Source organism: Dipteris shenzhenensis, chromosome 10, assembly GCF_047967505.1.
Source record: "Dipteris shenzhenensis isolate YYH24624 ecotype China chromosome 10, Dip_SZ_1.0, whole genome shotgun sequence".
NCBI lineage: Eukaryota > Viridiplantae > Streptophyta > Polypodiopsida > Gleicheniales > Dipteridaceae > Dipteris > Dipteris shenzhenensis.
The window spans coordinates 23,133,016-23,152,723 of record NC_141605.1 but is presented as its reverse complement, the minus strand read 5'-3'; the positions used below and the strand labels follow the sequence as shown (position 1 = coordinate 23,152,723).

The window sequence follows — 19,708 nt, the reverse complement described above, 5'->3', positions numbered from 1 at the left end:
TCCTTGCATGATAGCGGCAACCTCACTAGCCGTGGGAACCAAATATTGTCTGGAGGTTGCACGACTCTCACAAATAACCATCCTTAAGTCTGCATGTGGATTTCTTCTTAGCATTTTCCCCATAGCTACCAATGTGTTGGCATAAGGATTGCATGCATGTATCATTCTCTGCAAGGATTCCAAAATCATTGGATCCAAACCAGGCATCCCATCCAAGCGGTTCTGCAACTCATGCTCTATGTCATATACATATAACTGTGTGAAACGTGGAATCTCCTACCTAGTATCATTAGGTAGCAAACTACCCACATGATGATACACACTACCATGGACCCAAAAGTTATGTACACCTCTATCCCTAGAAAACATCCCATCAATTTGGGCACATAATGAGACAAAAGCCATCACACTATTTTATGCTCTTATGTTTTTCTTGAATGATCTGCTTGTAGCGTCATTCCCATGCAATAAAACTTTCAAAATCTCAAGTGGTTCTTGTAAAGGCAACAATGACACATGCCAATCATCACAACAATGTTTTCCCACTGCTTGTTGCATATATGTTCTTGTTTCTTGTTTCCATAATTGGGCATAACAAAAACTACATAACTAGTTCATAGGTCCAAGTGAGTGAATAGTAGGAGCACAAAATACCAATGGAAGCATAGATGGGTGCCCTATATCATCTCATACAGGAAATTGACGTAGAATAGAGAGGCAACCCATTGCACCATGGAAAACTATAGCAATGTTGGCGAAACTGTGCTATCTTGCATGGCAATGCCTTTGAGCCCTAGTTGCATCCAATTGCATCCTTCCACTTAAATTTTGAATCCCATTAGCTTGTATTTCGCACATGGTTCTTTGTCTTGCAAAATCATAGTGTGCCCTATGTGTTAAGTGCAATCTTCTTGCCCTCTCACAATGTACTGAATTTGAAGCACGTCCGACCATCTCCTATAATAAACACAACTATATACGTCTCATTCCTCCTCTCTCTCTCTCTCTCTCTCTCTCTCTCTCTCTCTCTCTCTCTCTCTTCTATCTATCTATATATATATATATATACACACACACACATATAGCTCTATATATCTCTGTATATGTGTACATGTGCATTTGTGCACACATGCTCTGTTTCACACACACACACACACACACACACACACACACACAAAGGAGGACCAACCTCGTGTAATGAGATGAATCGGATGGGAGTCCCTACAATACAACATGCAAAGATTTTTTTTCAAGAAATCTCTCTCTCTCTCTCTCTCTCTCTCTCTCTCTCTCTCTCTCTCTCTCTCTCTTTATTAGTTAAAAGAAACCTTAACTCATGATCCAACATGGACACCTTAAAGGAAATCCTAACTCAGTTTATAACTCAACCTCAATGGAGTATAGTTGGCAAAAAAGTATCGAACACATAGCTTGTAGCATTAAGCCAACTCCACTTAGGTCAACCCACACCACATCATCTATGTTGCTTAAAAATATATTCCATTTTAGAAGGTGGATATAGGGGCCACATGGGAATGCCATGAGGGAAGTACTTGGTGTTGTGACACAACACATTGGCATCCAATTGCTTGTGCTGGGGAGAGGCTTTCTCCCTACAGACAATACTTGGACAGCTCTCTTGGAGGCCGCCCTTCTGTACCATTTAGGTTGTTTTCCATGAAATGTGCAGGTGACGTCAGGTGTGACATCTTGCAAGGCATGAGCAAGGATTTCAAATGGTGGGCCTCTGGCTTTAGCAGGCTGTAGTCTTGGAATTGGCTACTTCAATTTCTCTTTTGCCTGCTACCTGGGCCATCTTCATTTTTTCTCATTCCCTTTGGAAGTCTCGTTGAGCTTCATGCATTTGTTGTCATCCTTGGATGGATAGCTAGTTTCTCATGTTTGGGATTCGCTTTTACAGGTTCCGAGTTAGGGTGATCTCTGTTACTTTGGGGTTTTTGACTCCAAAATGGGGAGCAAGATGGTAGGAGGTGCTTGACACTTGCGTCCAAATCCAAGCTCAACCAAGCAACAACCTGCAGCTGAGGGAGGCGCATTTGTAAATAGCTTCAGTGGAGGAACACCTCACAGCCCCGAGCTTACTGTGTACTATGCAGTGAAGCGGCTCCCCCTAGGTAGAAATCCTGCCATCGGAGAGGAGAAATCCTGCCATTGGAGAGGAGAATATGGTCTCTCTTGTTTGCCACACTTGCTTTCATAGCTTAGTACTCCTAGAGGAGAACTACACAGCTGGACTTTGCCCCAACAATTGGGACTTAGCCCAGAGACTCATGGGGAAGGGATGTGAGCCGTTGTGCCATCATCTTCAACCCAAAAGACTTGATGGTGGTGGTGGAGAAATGTCTATTGATTGGTGAACTCATGCTTCCTTTGAATGATAAGCACCGCCTCTGCATGCTCCCATGCATCGCGTCTCTCACTACTCACATCAGGTTGCACTTCCTCTGCGAATGACTCTCCTCTAATCTGTCTAACCTCTTTGAGGCCTGTCGTGAACTCCACTCCTTTTTTCCTTAGTGTTGCCACATCGTGTGCTAGGAATCCTTATATGGAGGGCATAGATCAGCTTGAAGTGTCGTAATATGTCTAGCAACTTCTACCTACCTAAGTGTCAAATGCTTTCGTTGCATGCAAGCGGTCTGCTAGCTCAATGCAGCAGGAGAGAAATGAAAACCTTTGGAGTATAAAAATCATGTGAGAAGTGTAGAAATACATGCAGCGGAGAGATCGTTTGACAACAACGATAGGACAATAACAAGATGATAGACAAAATAGAGCTGAATAAAAATTTCGTATCAAATACAACTGATGGGGCTGTCCACCTGTCTGCTCTCCAGTAGAGCTTCGATGGCAATCTAGACAGACTCTGGATGGAGAAGGACTGGAGGTAGGGGTATTGGCATTCGATGCTGAGGCTTGAGAAGTGGCCTCCGTATATAGCCCTTGTAGTAGACCAATTTCACCACAATGGTGGGCTGGTGGTGGCACAGGCATATTGACTTAGCACAGTGTGTGACTAAGTGTGAGGACGGTGGCACATGTTGCTTGACTTTCACCATTGGCCAAAGACCATTGACCATCGACCATCAATCACGCATGTGAGGGCAAATTCACATGTGAATGATCGTGCGCATGCAACGTAGGCCTCGGACCCCACTGTTGGGGGCGTTGCCTCCAGACCCCAAGATTGGGGGCATTGCCCCCGAACCCCCAAGAGTACATTGATCCTTCTACCATCTCAACGGTCACCATGAGACCTCATATAGTGTCAAAACTAGGATCCTACCAATGTCCTGCTCACACCATGGCTTCTCCTCATAATGGGGGCCTTACAAAAGAGCACTATGGAACATTGGTGGTTACATATGAAAGGTGGGCATTGCACATATACCAACAAGGTGTTGCACCTGCTGCACTCACGTATGCTGTTCTCAATGAAATTTGTTGTTCCTTCTCCTTCTCTTTCAACTGCTTCTTCTTCTCCCGATCTCTGGATTGTTGCTCTCTTTCTTCCTCTTTTGGGAGTCTGTACTCTAGCTTGAAGCATGCATTTCAATTCTCTCCTACAATTTCATTGTCGCAGGCACGCCTACATTCCAAACCATAATTTTGTTGCTCCTAGATTCCAAAGCGTAACAGACTCCTTTGCATGGAGATGCCATGTGGAGTGCCTTAGCGAGCAAGGAAGCGTTCTCCCCCATGCGCCACATGGCCCCCCTCTCCTTTAGAGATATAGAGAATCCATGCATGCAAGCAAATTTGAAGTCTTGACAATAAGGATGCTTTGGAGCATTGAGTTCATTAGAGCATTGAGCTCAAGGTAACAACGAAAGAGATCCTCGGACTCCGTGTAAGCTCTCAAATTGTTGGCCATAATCATCTCCTTGATCGATGCTACAAAATCACCGTAAGGATCCTAGGAATTCTTCACCATCGTACTCCTCTTTCAAAGGATCTGATTGTTGCAGGCTGATAACCTGATGCTTGACGATCTTGGAGAGCCTCTCTCATGCAATTGGAAGCCCTTGATTTTTTGAACTTGTGGTCTAATCAAATCTCTTTTCGATCACGTTTGAGGTTGGTTCATTGATCTATGAGGCATTTGTAAAAAACGGCAACAATATTGGCTTTATTCTGCTGCGACTCTTGAGATTGTGCAGCTACAGTTGTCGTCTCACACAATTCCATTCAGCTCCTCAAATGTTTACCTACGTTGTCCACCACCGTTTATCTTTGGCTGCATGGTGGATTAGGAGCTCTCCTCAAGTCTGCGAAACAGACTGCACAATAGACTCAGTGAAGCGAGGGAGGTACTTGGTGTTGTGACACAACACATCGGCATCCAATTGCTTGTGCTGGGGAGAGGCTTTCTCCCTGCAGACAATACCTGGACAGCTCTCTTGGAGGCCTCCCTTCTGTACCATTCAGGTTGTTTTCCATGAAATGTGCAGGCGACGTCAGGCGTGACATCTTGCAGGGCATGAGCAAGGATTTCAAACGTTGAGCCTCCGTTTTAGCAGCTGCAGTCTTGGAATTGGCTACTTCGATTGCTTTTTTGAGTGCTACCTGGGCCATCTTCATTTTTTCTCATTCCCTTTGGAAGTCCAGTTGAGCTTCATCCATTTGTTGCCATCATTGGATGGACAGCTAGTTTCTCATGTTTGGGATTCGCTTTTATAGGTTCCGAGTTACGGTGATCTCCGTTACTTTGGGGTTTTCGACTCCAAAACGGGGAGCTGGATGGTAGGAGGTGCTTGACACCCGCGTCCAAATCCAAGCTCAACCAAACAGCAACCTACGGCTGAGGGAGGCGCATTTGTAAATAGCTTCAGCTGAGGAACGTCTCACAGCCCCGAGCTTACTGCGTACTTTGCGGTGAAGCAGCTTCCCCTCGATAGAAATCCTGCCACCGGAGAGGAGAATATGGTCTCTCCTGTTGATCACGCCTGCTATCATAGCTTAGTACTCAGAGGAGTACATGAACTACACAGTTGGAGCCCTTTGCCCAGACAATTGGGACTTAGCCCAGAGACTCATGGGGAAGGGATGTGAGCCGTTGCACCGTCACCTTCAACCCAGAAGACTTGATGGTGGTGGTGGAGAAATGTATGTTGATTGGTGAAGCACCGCCTCTGCACGCTCCCACGCATAGCGTCTCTCACTACTCACATCAGGTTGCACTTCCTCTGCGAACGACTCTCCTCTACCCTTTCTAACCTCTTCCAGGCCACTCATGAACTCCCGTCACATCGTTTGTAAGGAATCCTTATATGCACGGCATCGATCATCTTGAAGTGTCGTAATATCTCTAGCAACTTCTACCTATCCAAGCGTCAAAAGCTTTCGTTGCATGCAAGCGGTCCGTTGGCTCAATGCAACAGGAGAGAAGTGAAAACCATTGGAGTACAAAATTGTGTGAGAAGGTGTCACACCTGCTGCACTCACATATGTTGTTCCCAACGAAATTTGTTGTTCCTTCTCTCTCTCTTTCGACTGCTTCTTCTTCTCCCTATCTCTGAATTGCTGCTCTCTTTCTTCCTCTTTCGAGGTCTGTACTCTAGCTTGGCACGTGCATTTGAATTCTCTCCAATAATTTCGTTGTTGGAGGCACGCCTACATTCCAAACCGGTAGAATTCTCTCCTGTAAGACGAGGGGGGCCACGTGGCACACAGGAGATAAGAGAAGAGATGTGGACATACCTAGTACCTAAATCATCATCCATAATTAAAAATTTCACCCAAGGTAAGCATTGAAACCCTCCCTCAAAGTCCTACATGTGGGAGAATGGACAAGAGAAGCACTTGATGGGGAGGAAAGTGCTTAGAATGGGACCTTAGGAGGAAAGTGCTCTTCCGGCCCATTCCCCTATTCTTCACTAATATGTTGATGTTTCCTATTTCTCACAAGTAAGCACCAAATGCACGGTGCGAAGACCTCGTGTCATGCTCAAACGAGGGACCTTATATAATCGTTGCACAAAATCCTTGTTGCAGGTATCAAACTCAATTCTTCAACATACACGGGATTGCAAAGCCCATTGAACACACACAAAGCGATATAGTAATCGGGGATTGGCCATCTCTGCCTGCATTTTTGCAGCATAACGAGCCCCTTCCACCCCAAGAAACTGTATGAGCACTGCGTATAAATGCGCTTGCGTATCAAAAATGATAGCACAGTTACGCATATACCATCCAAAGCGGTAACAACAATGGTTTTACCTGCAGGAAGGCAACATTTACTTCAATGTAGAACGGGCATTTCATAAGCTTACAAGTTGTGATTGTGGGTGTCGTCCCCTCGTCGTCCCTCTATGTCAGATCTGTTGACAATTAAACAATGCGTAAACACTTTACAAAGGGAGAAGGAGGATAGAAGCCTCCGATGGCACTACACACCACCTTGAATATTGTGGTTTGAAACCAGTGATCGGTGATCGGACAATCAAAAACCAAGCTAAAAGGAAAAACAGGCAACGTTGCTAGCTGAATCAGCTTCCCCTCCATCATAGAAATGGCAGTCCGTCTGCTGCTTTGACAGCAGCTGAGACAGTATGAGGAGGGTTATTCTCTCGAGCTGTCAGTCGATTTGCCAAAATTGTATTGTCGAAGGAAACAACTTATTCATTAGAAGAGACTCCCTGAGAAAGAGGGAGCTCTAATGAATGGCAATGGAGCAAGTAGACGCGTACAGCAAACAAGGAGATAATACTCTCAAGACAGCGATATGTACACAGAGGGCGGACGGTCTTTGCCAATCCGGCATCCTACTCGCTCTTCCATGCATGTAGCATCAGGGAGAACCCCTTGAAGCTTGTCATTTCCTTGGCAGATTTCACACTGCGAGATCCAGCCAATTTCATCACAGAAATCCTCCCGTTAAGATCTCCAGACCATTTCAGTACATCTGCAGTATCCTTGCTGCCGAGAGGCTTCTCCGAGGCAACGCACGTCTGGAAAATGAAAATGCCATTGCCTACACCCGGCTTGAAGAGCCAATTGTGCACATCCCAGAAAACTTCCACCGGTACTCCATCCACGAACAGCGTCTGGTTTCCCCTGAATTTCCACGCCAATCTCTTCACCTGCACCACGAGCTGCCTGTCTACCCTGATGGACAGATAAGGCTCTTTGGGAGCATTCGTCTGACATTCGATCACGATATCATGAGCTTTGCCTGACTCATCAAACTGGGCTTTGGTGGAGAAGTATTTCTTCCCAAAAACATGCTCCTTCCGTGACACTAGAGTCGCCTCGATCATGGACGGTTTGGCCTTCGATTTCTTGTAGGCCTCCTTGCATTTGTCCCCCAGCAGCAGGACCACCTCCTCGTTGGACACAACCGCCACATAGAATCCTTGCTGAGGCTCCGGTCCGCACACGTACTTCGCAGATGACAGATCCCAGAACACCTCCACCTTGCTGCCACAAACCTCAAAACTTTTCACTCCCTGCTTTCTCCAGAAGTACCAAGGCTTCATTTGGACCTTGCAAGTGTACTGGCAAGATGGATCGTCCACTGTCACACAGAGGCCTTGACCCATTACGTTTTTCACCCAAGTGACCGTCACATGTCGGCACAATCCTGCCAGCTTAGTTTGATACACGCATGTTACCATGTTCTGCGTCATGCTTTTCGCGATCGGCATGCCTGGCATCTGCAGTTCGAATTCAGCACGGCAGGAAGGGTCGGACGTACTCAGCATCTTTGATTGATCCAAATGCAAAAGCCTGAGAATTGGTCGCCTTCGGAGTCATTCGTTACCAGTTAAGACAACGGGCTTAACAAATATAATGACAGGCAGAATTGCGCGAGGAACCCATGCCTCGATAACTTGAGGCAGGCAGACTGCAGGAACCTGTCTATATGGGCGGTCATCTTTCGTTGGCTTGGGCGCTTAAATGATCAGAGCAAGCACGGTGACCCGGAGAGAATGCAGTAAAACGAGTACTTCTAACAGGGAGAGGGGACTGCCGAATGCGCGAGGAGCGTCGGAATGCCATCTTGGTTAACCACTAAGCTTGCCCTCTTGGACAAAGAATTAGAAGGGAGTAGAGGCAGGTCACGAGAGGGCACTCGCGGGAGGAAGTTAAGCAACTGGGCTCTTAGGATACCAGCACAACAGCGTGCACCAGACAAGATACGGGCAGCAATTTTAAGAGAGGAAGATACGAAGGTGGGCTCGCTGGATATGAGCGTGCTCCACACAAGATACGAAGAGAGCAATGTGCAAGACAGGTAAGGTACAGGGAGCACGGGCAGGTGGAGTACGCAAGCACTGCCAAGCAGAGTGCGGGGTGGGAGAGGAGCAAAGCAGCTCTTGGGAAGGGTACAAGGGGAGGAAGAGGAGACAGGGAGGGGAGATGGTTAAGAAGAAGATTGAAGGCTGGAGGAGGGAGTGAAGGGATGAAGCAAGAAGAGGAGGCAGGAGATCGGCAGGAGAAGAAGATGGAAGGCTACGAACGTGACAAGGTATGACGAGGCATATCCAGGCTATGGAGAACGCAGGATTTGAGGAGTGCCAGCTACAATATGTTGGTGGAAGAGCTCACAGTTGAACTGTTAGGCCCCTGGCATCAGCCTCCCAGCTGTGAATCCATAATCCATTGCTCGTGGGATGCACGCATAAAGAGGGACGGAGTATGGCCACTGGTGGATGTTTGCTGGGGAGTCGGGAGCTGCATGTAGCTCCCATATTCTACTATTAAAAGAGCCTGCAGGAGTCTCCGGATTCATGTCAACTGCCAACTGCGATCATCGATGTTTGTAGAAAAGCACAAGTTCATCGCAAGTTTACAACTTACAACTGCCAACCAGCCCCTCCCATTGCCCGGTCCCTGTTGAGGATTGTGGTCCTCCAGCTGATCGTGCGCTGACAACAGGTGTTTTCTGTAGTTGGCACCCATGGAGGTGGTGGAGCTTGGCATCTACACATTTACTTGTGCCGGCAGCGCATCGTAATTGTGAAGATGAAGGTAGATTCATCAACACACCAACAAACAGTGGGTGCTCACCGTGTTGGGCTCCGGGTCCATCTATCATCCAATTATTGTGATGTGCATAGCTGGAGTCGACAAAACCGAGGCAGAGGGCCTAGTTTCGTTTTCATTCTCATGTATATTAAACTATTTCTGTGGGCTGGTATTTACACCGAATGTGGAATCAACAAAGCTGTAGGCACTGTCTGGTTTTTTAGGTGATGCAATCGAGCAAAATAACATAGCAATCGATTTTGCTTCGGATTCGGCTTTCTCTGTTCCTTGTTCGGCTGGATTTAACGTAGTTGTTTGATAAGGTTCTTACGTCGTAATCTAATTGATTGTGGGGGCGATGTGCTTGAGGTGGTCTTCACCTAACTTTATGTAGATCAGAGCTGGACTTAGTCAAAGAAGTCTAAGGCTGTACATGATCATACAAAGCTTGCAGTGGGGTTGGTTTTCACGTAATTCCTACCGACAAAGCTTGCGTTGGGGTTGATTTTCACCTAATGCCTATCGACAAAGCTTAGGCAACGGATCAAAGCAATCGCTGATAATTGGAGGACGGATCCACGATCAATATGGATCTTAGTATGGAAGCAAGATCAATCAGTGAGTTTAGACTTAGTAGTGATCGAAAACGTCTGGAAGAACAGACAAACATGGAGGCTGCAGTAATGAAATTCAGCCTCCATTACATGAAGCTTGTAGTGCGTTGTCAAGGCTGTGGGTTTAAGATAGTACCTCCACACGGGAAGGTGAATTGTAATTATTCCTTTTAATACATCAAACTTTACCGCGCAACAGTTCAAAGTGGCATTCCTGTACAGCGTGAAAGTTTCTTCAGAGACGCAAGGCTGCAAAATTGGCTCATGATCCACCTTTATCTTATCGGGAGTGGAATCAGCAAAGCCGAGAGGTAGTTGGAGTGGACAAAGTAGATGAAAGCAAAGCAGGAGCATGTGATAAGGAATGAAAGGGAGGAGAGGTAATTGGAATTATGGAGAGGGTGGGTGGGAACCGAAATTGGCAATGGGACCAGAGGACCAGGCTGGAAAGATGTTGATATTAATTTAGGTGGGGAGACGAATCACGATCCTTTGCAAAAATTGTGAAGAAGAATAAGAAGAAAAGTCTTTACTTAGATTTGGCCTGCACGTATAGTACGCTCGTACTATCAAATTCCAAGCTTTGCTTGTTGGTAGCACGACTTCAAATTTTTAGCCCTTTCACTAACGTTGCCGTGGCGACCAACCCATTTAAGGTCTTGCTCTCTTTTCAATCTTGAACCGCTCCATGAAAACTATCCTCTATCCAAATTTCTTTCGGTGGATTCATAACCCTCTCCCCCTTCCTTTCTTTCTCATTCATGTACCTTTGCCTTGCCTCCCACCCTCAACATCTCTAACCATGGCTAGAATGAGCCTCACTCTCATGCACCTACCATTTACTTCTCGTCTGTTCGGTCATCCATGTACATCTCAAGTTTTCTCGGCTTGGAATAATATGACCATTGCGTGCACAGATGCACAATATTCCACCAAGTAACCTATCACATTTCGAGATTTCATGATAGCATAAAGGTGGGTGTAAGATGCAGAGTATGCCACCCTTTAGCCTACTACATTTGTAGATTCAATGATAGCATTAGGGTGAGTATCCTTGTCATGGAACAACCTTGCACCATCTGAGGTTTTCCTAGGATGATGCAACACCTTCGGTTTGTTTGGCTTGGAATATGACTAGGTGCAAGATGCAGAGTATGCCACCAAGTAGCCGTCAAAATTTCAAGATTCAATGATAGCATAAAGGTGAGTATCGCTGTCATGGAAGAAACATCTAAGGAGAGACCTAAAGGATGCAACATCTCAAGTTTCCCCACCTTGAAATATTGGGCACAAGATGCAAAGTATGCCACCAAGGAGCCTAATACTATACTTCAAAATTCAATGATAGGATAAAGGTGAGTATCCATGTTATAGAAGAAACATTGCAACGGAGAATGTAAATAAAGTAACCAAGATTTTTGGTTTTCATGAGCATGTCTTTCTTTTACTATAAGAGAGATATCTGTACTTATATAATTGGCATTGTTCTCTCTCTAGAACTAAAGCTTTCTCTCTACACATGTCACATTCAAAAAGCTCCCAAAAATGAGGTGTATAAAAAATGAAGAGATTGCAAGTTGCTTAGAAAGTGGGAGAAGAGATGAATGAACACACAACTGCCATGTGGCGATTTAGCTGTGCACAAGGACCAGTGCAAAGAAGGCGACCACAGTGCTTGCCATGTGGTCGCCTGCCACCCACCAAAATTTGACCACTAGGCTAACAAGCCAATAGTGATACTCTCCTCTACCATGTAAATTATAATCCAAGACCATTCTGTGCTTTTGTACATCCTCCACAATTGCTAGAAACTCCACTTGCCACATCAAGTACAATCGTGTTGTCCCACAATAACAAATGGGCTTCCTACTAGTGTGTATTAAGATGGGGCAAGAATATATGAGATATTATGCTCAAAGAGTTCTAAGCATAGGAGAGAAGGGTGTTGTACAGGGCTGTAGGGGAGGCTCATACTATTGCAATGAGTGCTAACTGCCATCATGAACTCAATGATATTTTCAAGGAATGCTTGGCAAAGGCCATAATGTCTCAGGGTCTTGATTAGAAGGAGAGGGGGGTTGTGGTGGTTTTGGGGGTAGAAGAGAAGAAGGGGGCAATCGAGTCAAGTCTGCCTTTGTACATAGGTAGATAATGTGAACCATTTCTTTAATGGAAGAATTCGGGACTCTAGAACACAAGGAAACTAAGTCCTCTTGCATGCAAAAATTTTAAGTTGAGATCAGAAGGAGGCAGAATGAAAAGGGTGGAAGGAGTTGGGTTGTAAACACTCTTTTTGCTATAAAGTTCCTATGGAAAAGGTTAAACCTAAGCTTGAGAAGCTTGTTGGGGGGGAGGCTGTAACAGGTGGCCCATTGACAAGGGACGAGTCTCAGTTAGCCCCTCCTCATCACCTTCGGATTCGACATCAACAGCAAGGAGGAAGTCCTTGCCCTCTTTTGGGTCAAGGGGGAGCAACCCTTTAACATCCCTAGGACCTAACCAAGGGGAGCAGCCCATGGTAAGGTTGGACTCCCAACTATGGCTCTAAAGGGCTCAATTCAAATGGGAATATTTGAATTGATTGGCCCTTCAAAGTATCTGTTGGGAGGAAAGTACCAAATGAGGAATGAAGCCTTAATGAAGGCAGCTGAACGTTGGAACCAAGGGGGATACTCCCTCCAAAAATCAAACAACTTACACACACAAGGATTCGAAATCCAGGGGGAGCTAGGGAGAATACGTGAGCTGCGAGCTCCTGCTGTAATCCTGAGAGAGTGTGAGGATTTTCTTCTGCATCTACGAGATGCCTCCATGTAATCTTTACCCTGTGGTGTTTTGACCACAGAGCCTCTTCTTTTTGAATACATAACATTCGTTGTTGTTTTGCTCTAAAAGTTGAGGTAGATAGATGACAAGCATCGTTCCCCTCTCGTTCGTTAAGTTCTGAGTATGCAGGCACATTTGAAGCTCATCTTCGAGCCAGGGCTTCCCCTTGGCCTAAGGAAGAAGCCTACCAAAGGGCAGATCGATCGGTAGCTCATGGAAGGCACAATCTTCATCGAGGTGTTCGCTCAAAAGATCGTGCGGCCGATGCAGAGAGCAGTGCAGCCTCTGTAGGGACCCGTTCGATCTAGAGGCTCGTGAGGATCAAAAGACCCTCCTCAATATCGCCCCTACAAAGCAGTAGAGCCCGCGAAGCGCGGACGACAGAGAAGGGATCGTCTGAGATCCCACCATCGACGGACGGAATCGGACGGAACTGCAATTCCGTCTCGCCAAAGCTTGGGAAGCTTCATACAGGCACTCCACAGCTCCTTTGATCAAGCCCTTGAGTACAGAGAGGTGCCCCACCATTGAGATCACAGGGCCGGGCCCGTGATCATAGCCATGCTGCGGCTTGCAAGCACCAACCCGACGGACTTCTCGTCCATCGACGGATTCCTTCGACAGAACCAGACGGAAAGGATGAGGAGCTTCGTCCTGGTCGTTCGAGCGCACCATTGCCATCACCCTCTCCCATGCGAATACCCACCTACCTGTAGAAGACATGCGACGCCAGAGATCGGCCCTTCGACGTGTGCATGGTGGCGGGGAGGTCGCCATAGCTCCAACGACCCAAGTCTGCTATAAAATCATATGGATAGGATTGAGTCACAAGCAAGGCCACAGCCCTGGTGATAGCAGGGCCGTGATGTATTTCGTTCATCTTCACAGAGGTCGCGGGTTCGAGTCCGGTCAAGGGGGGTGCAGAGCGTGAGTCGACGAGGGGGCCGACCCCTTTTTGCTAGTCTCCAGAGTACACAATATAACCAAGAGACCCCACTTTGTTACACCAACCAAGACAAGACCCTGTGGCTAGCCCAACGATAGGCATTGCGGTTCCTTTCCCGACGATTTTGTGTTCAATTCCCGAGCGCGGTGGAGCGCGGACATTTTGGCCCCGCCCACGTTCAGGTAAGCAGAGGATATAACTTGGTGGCCTCGCCTAGTTACATCAACGAACAATTGGCTCGGTGGTTGGCCCTTCGAGTATGTCCATGAAGGTCGAGGGTTCGAATACCCCGTGCGGCTGTGCAGATATTTCGGACGCGCGCGTGGAAGAAAGTACATGATATGTATAAGTGGGTGATTTTAGTTACACTAACTAAGACAAGCCCACTTGGCTAGCTCAATGAGAGGTTCTGCATGTAGTTCCTTGGAGGTCCTGAGTTCGAGTCCCGACAGGTGGCCTAATCTTTTGGCACAGTCTGCTAAGTCTAGAGGCAGGGCCAGTTCATTTTGGCGGTTTGGACAGTTTAGTCTCGGCTAAATTTAGTAAGTCCCAACTAACCAGACAAAGGGCTTTTGGAAACAGACTTCACAGTCATGTTCACCCTCTTGTCCTGAGTTTCCAGAGTAAGCCTCGGGCATTACTTTTGCTACGCGACGCTTCGGCAAGCATTATGCGAAGGAGCGGTTCTCCAAAGCCGTAGCTCTCGGAAGGAGTTCTAGTCGATTCCTTTGAGCATCTGAAGGATCAGGGAACCTTGGGAAGGTGAAGGACAGTCAGTCAGGTGGATTCCCATCAGTAAGGCAGCTGCAAATCTAGAGGTCAAGCAGGTACTTTGGGATCCCGGTAGGGGACCAAACTGGGGAGCAAAGGAAAAGAGAAAAGAGAAAAAAAAAAAAGAGTTAGGGAAACTTTGCCCTCGTGACAGGGGGGGCATTATCTGTTTTGCACTAGCGGGGGCCCTCGTTTGAAGAGCTTGAAAGGCTACTAGAATATTGAATGTGAGTTGCCATTTCACAAATATAACATTTGCATTTCTAGCTAACCCTAATAGGTCTACTAATCTCAAAACTTCATGATTTTTGTAGTCAAGCATCGAATTTCCATGGATTTGTTCCATCCGGTTTGTAATTTTGTGTCTCAATTGTCTCCACATTTAAAAACTACATTGGATCATCAACTAAGGGTCCCTATCTAGCTCCCCTCCACTCCAAAAACCAATCATATTAAGAGCTAAGGCTAAAGGGGTTATGCAAAAAAATTAAAGGATAAAGGGGTCATGTTAACCTAAGGCAAGATTTACAAAGCCATCGCCACCAGAATCCACGTCTTTCACCATCTGCTGCAACTCTACCGGTGTGAGACTGCAACATATCGGTAAGCCCATCCACCTCACAGACCTTGAAAACTTTCTCCAACTAATGGACTGCCCCTCTCTGGCAGCTCATCTGCCCTTGCCTCATCCCCTCTCCCATGTGGCTTATCTCTCTCCTCTCCCATCCCTTGCTCTTTACCCCTATTCTATCTCCCTCCTTGCTAATTCTTTCCTCCCTCCCCCTGGTGGCTCATGTCCCTGCTCCTTCTTTCTTCAGTTGACAAAGCAGGGACCCCAAATGACCCCAAAAGGGACTGTCTGATGGAGTTTCGAGCTTGTTGTAGGCTCCAAAAATCAAGGAAGTGTCTATTACAAGGGCAACCGAAATGAAGCATTGTGCAACCAGAAGGATTATGAGGGTGTGCTTCATTTTGAGGCAACAGAAATCGACCAACAGGGCTAGTGAGGATCGGGCTTCGGGGCATATGTCAAGCACGGTGAAGGCGAAGAGCGACGAGGGGCCGCAAGGCAGTGCAGAGAAGTCCAAAAGGGACATGTGGCAATTTATCCCTCCCCTTCTTTTATCCCTTCCCATGCCCCCCCCTTCCCCCATCTCTCATGCTCTAATAGCATTTTTCACCAATTTGGGGTCCCTATTGCATATGAAGCTCACTTTGTTGGTAAAGGGGTTTATTTGTTGTGATGCTTGTCTGAGATTATTTACAAATGAGCTTGTGGGGCATTCTTTTATGCTTGTTGATACAACTGTGCTGATCATCCCTGAAGCCCATCCATCAATATTGATAAGTTTCTATTTCATGAGTGCCTATTTCGGTTACGTTTCAAAATCTTCCATTGTAGCTTGAGGACTCTCTGGAATACCTTGCATGTGCATTGCGCAAGTTGTTGCACATTCCCCCTTCTGTGAAGTCCCTCTTTGGGGTTAAAATAGGTTGGATCCTCTGGGATTGGGCCCAAGAAGCCCCATATGACTATATGGATATTAAGTTTTCAAAGGGGCTGGTCTATACCCAACAATATTGGTTTGGTGCCTCTCCTAATATGTGCTTTGAGTGCAAGGAGTGGCCACATTTTGCTCGTAATTGTCCAACAAAGGTGCCACAAGAGGTACATGCATATGTGGTCAGCATGCATGTTAAGAAGGGCGATGGCATGGCTATGCACGATCCTAAGCAAAGTGATGCATGTGTGGTGCCTAGTGAGATGGTGGCTACCCCATTTTAGAGGGCCAAGGGAGTGGCAACAAAGGTGGAAGCTTCCCTCATATAGTCACAATTAGAGGGATGGACAACGCAAGAAAGAGAAACATGTTGCAATTAAATTGGGTAAGGAGGCAATGGAGGTTTATGGACATTTGAGAAGGGGGAATATCAAGGAGAAAATGCAATCGGAGGAGGGGATTGCATGTGTGCAAAGACTCGGGGTGGATGATGTTGCTACCTCACCTAGGTGGATGCTTATTCATGGCTCTGCTAATGAAGTTCTCTTAAAGGCTAGTCAAAAAGAAAGGGTGCTCGAAGATAAAGCTCAAAAGAAGCCTCTTAAGGACACAAGTGGGTTGAATGAAATCATCTTGCAAGAACTGTTCCCAAGCACATCAAGAGGGTGGCTAGAAATTCGAGTAGTAGAAAAGGGAATCATTTCAACTTCTTTAGAGATACTTAAAAGCCCTCATGCAATAACATAGGGTATGGAGGGGAGGAGCCAAGAAACACAGTGTTGTCATCAACAATTATGCTGTCGTGGAATCTAAGATGATGCTATGACAAGGATAAAACTACATGCAGGTGATTAGGAATGTTAGGCCACTAATTGTTTTATTGCAAGAAGGGTGGTGAAGCTTACTTTTTTTAGCAAGTGTTTAGGAGTCCAAACTTCAAGGTATTAATAAGAATCTAGTTGGAGGAAAAGCATGTATGGTGGTGCTAGTTAAACACACACACACACACATCTCTCTCTCTCTCTCTCTCTATATATATATATATATATATATATACACACACACACACACACACATGTATGTACGTGTGTGTGTGTGTGCGTGCGTGTGTGCATGTGTGTGTATGCATGCATGCATGCATGCATGTATGTATGTATGTATATCTATATCTATATCTATCTATTGCACATTGATAGCTCCTTCAAAAAAAACAACACTAGCAATGTAGTTTGCAACAATAGCCCCACTCCTCAGTTCCGTGACCTCAATTATAGGTCCGTAAGGACACTTCAAGTACATGTAGCTCCATCAACATTGAGAGCTACATCACAAAAGTGCTAGCCCCATGATGACAACTCCATAACAAGTTGTAGCACACAGCCAAGTGCATAATCATGACCTCCTTCATAGTTTTAGCCCACCATAGACAAAGCCAACTACATAATCTCGAACTCCTTCATCATCTTCTTACTATCTATGCCATCCTTACCACTCCATTGTGTCACAAAATGCACATTACCTCATCTTGGTCTCCTCTTTGAGTTCCACCTCTCCTTTCTCATTCTCTACCTTAACTAGTTCAAGCTGGTGCACAATAGGCAAGGGAGTTCCCACTCCCCTATCACCTTCTCCATAGCCATAGACCAATGCTGCGTAAGACCATGTGGCATACCTCCTAACAAAGGACATGTGGAAGGTTAATGTACCACATCATCAACATAAGAGCCTTATTCAAGTGACATGCAGCACTAGCTAGAGTATACATATACATAAAACAATATATTTAGGGTGGTAACTTTACAAACGTGTAATAAAGTAGGTTCATAATGGAAGGGTTGCCTTCTTTTACAAATCAAGTAGCATGCCATCCTTGCTACTCACTGTTGGAGCCACTATTGTGGTCCTCCTTCCTCTAAGTCTAGACTCATCGTCCTCATCATCAGGCTGAACATGGGAAGCTAGGGGTGCAGTCTCGGCTTGCCACATGCTTCTATACACACAAAACATTAGATGGTAAGATACATGAGAAAAAAGTACATAAAGATATATGAAAAGGGAAGGAAAGATACACTTACAAGGTAGGCCATAAATCACATTTTATGTCTCAAAGTTTCTCATGCAATGGAATCCCTTAGTACCTTGATTTTGGGATGATAGGGATGATCCAAGGGTTGAAGGAAATACAGCACAAGGGAAAGGGATGCAAAGAAAGATGAGCATTGCATTGGAGTTAAACACATTTTGTCTCTATAACTATGAGGGAATGGAGAAATGGATGGAAGGATATAAAGAGGCAAAATGAAAACAAGAAGACAGAAGATATTTTAGAAGAATCAATAAAGGGGGTTAGGTATTCAAAGATTTATGTCTATTGCCAAAGCAAACACAAAACTGAATGGCTTCAAGACGCAATTACAAAGGCCTATCAGAGCGGAGAGATTGTAATTAGTAGGGAACAAGAAATTACCAAGGGTTGTGATCTTCATGTAAGTAGTGGTACTCTCCTCCTTTTATGGTTCCCTTGATGAGATATTGGAAATAACATTGATCTCTTTGAAATACTATTTTCCCTTTTGATTTCATATTTAGGATATCAAATGCTCACTTCTAGCCTTGGCAGCTCGGTTCTGGATGAATGATTCAAACAATGGGCGGGCAATTTTGTCAATGCAATGTAGTCACATGGCATCACTTTTTCATAAAGAAGGCTGATGTGAAGCATAACATACTTGATTATGGAGTCATGGGAAACTTATCCTAAGAGGGTCTTGCTAGTGCAAGGGATACATACAGTGGAAAGTGAGGTTGTGAAAATTCAACATGTCTACCTTGGATGTGAAAGGTTCAAAGTTGCATGTAAAGGGGCTCAATCAACCGTGAGAAAATATTTGAATGGATTTTTTCCATTGACTCAACCGAATTTTGGGGTGATCGGGTTACAAATGCATTTGTGCTATATCATCATTGCAAATAGGTATGTACATTTTTTGTATTGTTCTTATTGCATGGTTTGGACCATTGATATTGTTGATACATCTAATAATGATTGTTTATGTGTAGATATGATGATTGTTGATGCACCTAATAATGAATGTTCATGTGTAGATATTTTAATTCTCGATGAGCTTAATAATTTGTTCTCGAGTTAATCTTCAATGGATGGCTTGGATGCAAAGCAATGGTATTTTACTCAAGTTCCACCAAGGAAGCGACGTGTCATTCAAGATGAGGATGTTAAGGAAGAGATGAAAAATGTCGTAATAGATGCCATGGAAGCAAGCAATTCCAATGCTCCTCCCCTTTTGCATGTGCCAGTAACTATACACTACTCCAAAGGATACTAATAGATTAAGTAAGCACTTCCAATGCTCCTCCTCCCTTTTTCATCGACTAGTGGCTATACAATCTCCAAAAGATAATTACAGTTTTAGTTCTTTCGATAATTATTTAGACCTATATCTAGAGGATATAATCTTTGATGTGGAGGATATCAAAGACTTAGCACATGATGAAAGGATCATGCATAACATTTATCTAATTATTCACATAACTAACGATGCAACACAATTTTGTAATTCTATACTTGTCTTTCGAAAGTTCATGCATTCATGGATTACACTATGGTTTAAATCAAGCTTCTTGTATACTAAAGGTTTTATAAACAATTCCATGCAATAGACTATAAGACATTAGAATGTATCTTATCAAAATGAGGCATGAAATATTTTGCAAGTTTGTAGTAGGTTTTATCTTAGATTAATCATATCGATGCTTATTTGATGGCTATTTTGATGCTTAATATGGATGCTTATATTGATGCCCATCAGTTTCATTAGAAATATTTATAAAGGGATTTGTATGTAGTGATGCATGCATGCACACACATGTGTGTGTGTGTGTGTGTGTGTGTGTGCGCGCGCGCGCGCGTGCGTGCGTGCGTGCGTGTGTGTGTGTAGAGAGAGAGAGAGAAGGGAAAATCATTAAAGTTGAAAAAAAAAATAGAGGATTACCATAATTTTAGCTCTCTCTCTCTCTCTCTCTCTAGATAGATAGAT

The 19,708-nt window shown here is 45.0% G+C and overlaps 1 protein-coding gene across 1 annotated transcript; it reads right to left on the bottom strand.

Annotated features, from left to right (window-relative positions):
• Positions 1-6,282: 6,282 nt before the first annotated feature.
• LOC147897572 (uncharacterized) lies at positions 6,283-8,730 on the bottom strand. Its single transcript, XM_087380390.1, has one exon. It carries the CDS (start codon positions 7,725-7,727, stop codon positions 6,789-6,791), a length of 939 nt encoding a protein of 312 aa, XP_087236516.1. The 5' UTR covers positions 7,728-8,730; the 3' UTR covers positions 6,283-6,788.
• Between the last annotated feature and the right edge of the window lie 10,978 nt (positions 8,731-19,708).

Bases quoted from the DNA above. Each gene is read 5' to 3' on its own strand.
- LOC147897572 (XM_087380390.1), bottom strand. From the start codon at position 7,727: ATGCTGAGTACGTCCGACCCTTCCTGCCGTGCTGAATTCGAACTGCAG.